Source organism: Oratosquilla oratoria, chromosome 30 (genome assembly GCF_046742065.1).
Source record: "Oratosquilla oratoria isolate Oo_2021 chromosome 30, ASM4674206v1, whole genome shotgun sequence".
In the NCBI taxonomy this organism is placed as follows: Eukaryota; Metazoa; Arthropoda; class Malacostraca; order Stomatopoda; family Squillidae; genus Oratosquilla; species Oratosquilla oratoria.
In genome coordinates this window covers 41440340-41445738 of record NC_134806.1, presented here as the reverse complement: position 1 = coordinate 41445738, position 5399 = coordinate 41440340, and the positions used below count along the sequence as shown (strand labels likewise).

Sequence of the window (5399 nt, the reverse complement as noted above, 5' to 3'; positions counted from 1 at the left end):
CGCCCTCCAGCAAGATCCGGATCTCTTCCCGCAGAAGAGGTGGTCAGCGAGGGTTGCACACCGCATAAGGGACCTTCACCTGCATGACCTTATCCTTCAGAAGAGGAGGGATGTGCCGGTGGAAGGTTATGTGCAGTCTCCCCCCTGGGAGAATCCACCGGCCAGAATCAGTGTGATGGCGTCACGACGCGGTACGCCACTGCCGCGCCTGCGGGCGGATGCGGAGGCCACAATGAGATCTGTCGTCCAGGAAAATTGCGTCGTCTATTTCACAGACGGCTCCGTGGATCCCGTACACAACGTGGCAGGTGCAGCGTTTGTCACGAAGGACGAGCAACAGGGAGTAAGGGTGTTGGGCACTCGCTGCTCGACGCAAGCAGAGGGTGTTGCAGTGGGTCTAGCATTGACCCATGCTCTCAACACCCACCAACGTAATGTAGTTGTGCACACAGATAGTTTAGCTCTGTTGCAATTAATATCTAAAATTTATCATAATGACCAGAAAAAACTAATGACCTCACTGTTGTTTCAGCTCAAGGCCCTCCGTCAGCAAGGGAGATCAGTCGTCCTCAACTGGGTGCCGGGACACATCGGCATCCAGGGAAATGAAGCGGCAGACAGGGTGGCCAGAAGAGCGGCCACAGGGGACATGGAAGGCGGAATCGGTGTCCTCCCGAGCCGAACTGAGATCTTGGCCATTGCAACGAGAACGATGGCCAAGAGGGAGCTACAAAGCCATAGGAACCTAACAGCCCAGAGGCCGTCAGCACGCTGGTATCAAGTTGCCACAGCGTATGAGCGACTGACCCCTGGAGTCCGTCTCTCCAGGATAGAGGAAGTCACCCTTCATCGACTCCGTCTCGGGTATCGATGCTTCTCGGAGGTGACGGGACAGCCGGAGGCCTGCATCCACTGTGGAGAGGCCGGTGCAAACGGGCTAGATCATTATGTGGCCCTTTGCCCAGCGACCAGATTCCTACGTGCGGACCCCAGGACCTCGGCTGGGGGACTCATCCGTCGACTGACGATGTCACTTAACTCGTATCAGCTGGGACGCCTCCTTCAAGTGCCGCCCCCCAGATGATACGGATGGGTTCTGTTCGACTGTACTCTCTTGCTGATTTTTTGACTTATGACACATTTCAACTTAAGCCAAGGACTAATGCTTTCTTTTCTTCACCTAGGTAACTGCGCATGATGCCTTAGACTGGACCGGATGGGACGCGACGGGTGCAGGAACTACGTCGGCTGGACCGGATGGGACGCGACGGACTCATAGGACACTAACCACGTCGGCTAGATCGTGGAGACCAGGACCGTACAGCGCTACAAATATTGTCATATTTAAACACATGTACATGTAACTTATTGTAAAAGGCATACTTGTATGCCTTCTAGGAGTATGGGTAGAGACCCAAACAAGATGTACTTCTTGTAAATCAATAAATGTAAAAAAAAAAAAAAAAAAAAAAAAAAAATGCTCCACTACTCTGTATTCCACTGAAGAGGATCACAGTCCGTGATCGAAGTATATGGATATCATTTGACATTTATTTCATTTCTTATCCAACACAGTGGGTTCTTGTTGAATTTTACGAATGTGTTACGACATTACTTTGTTTAAATTGTAATTATTACCCAGAATGATAAGAGCTAGGCGATGATACATATAAGAATTGGAGCTGTGAAACTAGCAAACATATTCAAAGATACCCACTCGTTTACCACACCTCACTACTATTTTTATTACACTTACGAACTCAAGTAGAAGGCACACGTGTTTGGCCTGTGCAAAGCACTAACACGAAAAATATGCACAAGGCCTGTAATTGTAAATATCAAAAGTAGTCGGGCTATGACGTCATATGTAAACAACGGTGCAATAGGGCGGAGTTACTTTTTCTGTGGTTCAGGGGCGCTGGGAGAGAGGAGAATAACTGTTGAGGAAGGAAAAGAGAATTCAGAAAATAGGGGTAATTGAATAATGGTTGTGTATGGATGATACTGTGATGCATGGAAGGGAGTGGGTGGGGGTGAGGAGGTATGTATGAATGATATTTTGACGCAGCCCGAGGGGATTTCTTCTCGTCTTCTCTTTTTCTGCATGAGGGGACGGAACGTGGTGAGTCGCCGATTAAATGAAACTGACTTACTATGGATGTGTTGTGTCTTGCTACATTGCATCTGACCCAAGGCAGTGGGCGTGATGCAGGGATGACCCGTCATCCAGGAGACAAGATAAGAGGGAGGGAGGGGGTGAATGGGAGTGGATTTTATGTCTTTTATAGGGGGGGGGGCTACCTCTCTTGTATGGGAGAGGGGAAAGCCGTTGGTATATGATGTATTTCTGTGGTGATGAGATGCACAAGGTGATGAGATGTACAAGGGGTGAAAATGGCAGTAGACTGGAAGTGAGCATTAAGGGAGAGCGACTGGAGGAAGTGGATAGTTTTAGATACTTGGGTGCAAATGTGGCAGGGAAAGGTGGAGTGAAAGTGGAGGTAAAATGTAGATTGAGAGAAGCGAGTAAATGCCTTGGTGGATTAAAGAGTGTAATGAGGAATAGACATTTGGGAATGGATGCTAAGAGGAGACTGTATGAAGGAGTGATTGTGCCAACAGCACTGTATGGGGCAGAAACATGGAACATAAGAGAAGAAGAGAGAAGGAGTTTGAATGTGTTTGAGATGAGGTGTCTGAGAAGTATGATGGGGGTTACTAGGCTAGATAGAGTGAGAAATGAGGAGGTGAGGAGGAGAACAGGGGTGGAAAAGGAGCTGGGAGATAGGGTTGATGAAAGAATATTAGGATGGTTTGGACACATGGAAAGAATGAGTGAAGAAAGACTAGTAAAAGAGGTATGGAAGGCAGATGTGGAGGGAGTGAACATGAGGGGACGTCCTAGGATGAGGTGGATGGATGGGGTGAAGGAGGTGCTGAGCAAGAGGGGAATGTCTGTTGAGGAAGGAAGGGAGAGGACAGAAGACAGGGGTGAATGGAGAATGGTTGTATATGGATGATGTTGTGATTGCATGAGGTGGAATGGGTGGGGGGTGAGGTAGTGTGTGTGAGTAAAATTTGACGCAGCCCGAAGGGATTTCTCCCCGTTCTCTCCTTTTATGCATTGGAGGGACGGAGAGGGGGGGTCACCGATTTAATGAAGCGGCCTTGCTGTGGATGTGCCGTGTCTTGCGACACTGCTTCTAATCCAGGGCAGTGGACAAGGTGCAGGGATGACCCGTCATCCAGGAGGTGCTCAGATGAGAGGGAGGGTGGAGGGGTGTGGAGTGTATTCAGGGATGGAATGGGTGGAAATTATTTTATGCCTTTCCCTTTTGGCTACCTCCCTTGTAAGGGGGAAAAAAGCCTTGATATATGTATGTATGTATGTATTTCTGTGGTCAGATATATTGATGTAGGTTGTGGTACTCTACATTTGGAATTGGTGGTGAAGAAAACTCGGGCGGAGTTCTTAGCTTTACTTCTAGTTCAGATCTAACTACAACATACACGGCAAGCCCCCAGGAAGGCTCGGAGGATTGCCGGACACATATTATCTACATATGTACAGTTGCTATATCATAGTAAAGCTTAACAAGGCTTGGTCGCGTCGGTTGAGATAGCTGATAATGTGCAGGTATTGACCCGAGATGCAGCTGCGGCTATTGTTCAAGTTAGGGACTTGACCTGAGACGCCGAGAATCTATTCTTCGTCAAACGGGCGTAGTCGGAAAGGTCGGTGAGGTTGGTCACCGAACAATGGAAATCCCTAGGGAGACGTTAGTCTCGTCATTGAAACCACATCTTGTAGCAAATTGTACGTGCGCGTGTGCATGCTAGTAATCGAAGTGTTGCATACGTTGAATGTAACATTGAGAAGTGGGATATGAGCCAGTTGATTTCAAGATGACCAGGTTTACCATAATTGTGTTAAATTTAACATAATTCCACATAAAATTCTGCATTTAGCATAATACTCGTATAATGTTATAAAACTAGCATTTTCAGCTTAATTCAATGAGCTTTGGATACAATGGTTAACCGAGTTGAAATTAGACTTGCAACATGAGCTGCAGAACATAAAATCTTCAGAACATTGGATCGTCTGTAGTGATGAAGTATAAATAGTATTCCAAGCGGTGACATATTAACACTGCGACCATTTTGAGGGGCAGGTAGGTACGTACGAATTAGTAAAATAGTTAAAGTAAAGTTTATATGGCATTTGTGTAGATTACAAATGGAAGGATTATTGATGATCTAGATAGCTAAGATTTAATGTCCTACACAATTTATTTGTAATTTATAAACACAAAAAAGGTGTATTGGCACGTTAAACTTGTCAGAATTAGGAGCTTTTAGTGACATAACATCAGTATTAATCCCAGTTATCGTTTAGCTTAAAAGAAAATTTAACAGTCTATGCAAGATAGAAACAGAATTAACAATAAAATTTACATACATTTTTTTAATTCATACATGTTTTTTTGTGATTCCTAAGTGTGTGCTCTGCTTTCTGAACAATTAATTACTTAATTTGGAAAATCAATCATTATCATATGGCAGCCTAAACATTAAATAGCAGCATTTTTAGATTAATTTTGCTTAATAAATAAACATGCTCAAATAAAGACATTTTCAAAATATTTGTCCCAGGCTTTTTATATTACATGGCCTATTAATAATCAAGACGCCGATATGGCAGCCTCGCGTATCCACTTGCTCCTCATGACGCCTACGTATGCGGCACCGTATGGAAGGGGTTAAGGGGCATGACTAAATTGCTAGGTCGCTTCTGACTCAGGATAGTGGGCGGAACACAGGGATGACCTATCATCCAAGAGGAGCAAACATGAAGGGTGAGTAAAGGGTGGTGGAGGGGAGTGGAATAGATGGGAGTAGATGCCTTTGATTTGGCTACCTCCATTATAAGGGGGAAATATATATTGGTATATAGATAGATGAATAAAGGGAAGGAATAAAAACACCACTGACCAAATTTTATGACATTCTATTATTTTAGGAGTAAAAAAAAATCGACTGTCACAGGGGAACTAGACAAACTATAAGCAGATTTCTCAAAAATCTAAACCACGGATATATATTTAATCTTACAATAAATACACCTTCAAGGAAGTGATATATATATATATATATATATATATATATATATATATATAATATATATATATATATATATATATATATATATATATATATTTTTTTTTTTTTTTTTTTTTTTTTTTTTTTCTCAGGACACAAAATCCTTCCTACTTATACTGGCAATCCTTGTGTCTCTCTTCAGCTTAGTGAGTTCTTGATCTTCTTGTGTACTGACTTTATGTACTGCATAAAATTTGTACTTCTAAGTCTTACCTTCTCTGTTGTGACAACCATGA

General features: G+C 43.8%; 1 protein-coding gene across 1 annotated transcript; it reads left to right on the top strand.

The window, feature by feature from the left end:
- The first annotated feature begins 278 nt into the window (after positions 1-278).
- Positions 279-1447, top strand: LOC143041346 (uncharacterized). Its single transcript, XM_076213168.1, has 2 exons — positions 279-431; positions 533-1447. The coding sequence occupies exons 1-2, from the start codon at positions 411-413 to the stop codon at positions 1082-1084; spliced, it is 573 nt and encodes a 190-aa protein (XP_076069283.1). The 5' UTR covers positions 279-410; the 3' UTR covers positions 1085-1447.
- The last annotated feature ends 3952 nt before the right edge of the window (positions 1448-5399 follow it).

Bases quoted from the DNA above. Each gene is read 5' to 3' on its own strand.
- LOC143041346 (XM_076213168.1), top strand. From the start codon at position 411: ATGCTCTCAACACCCACCAAC. The intron at 432-532 runs GTAATGTAGTTG...CTGTTGTTTCAG, and splicing joins TGCTCTCAACACCCACCAAC to CTCAAGGCCCTCCGTCAGCA.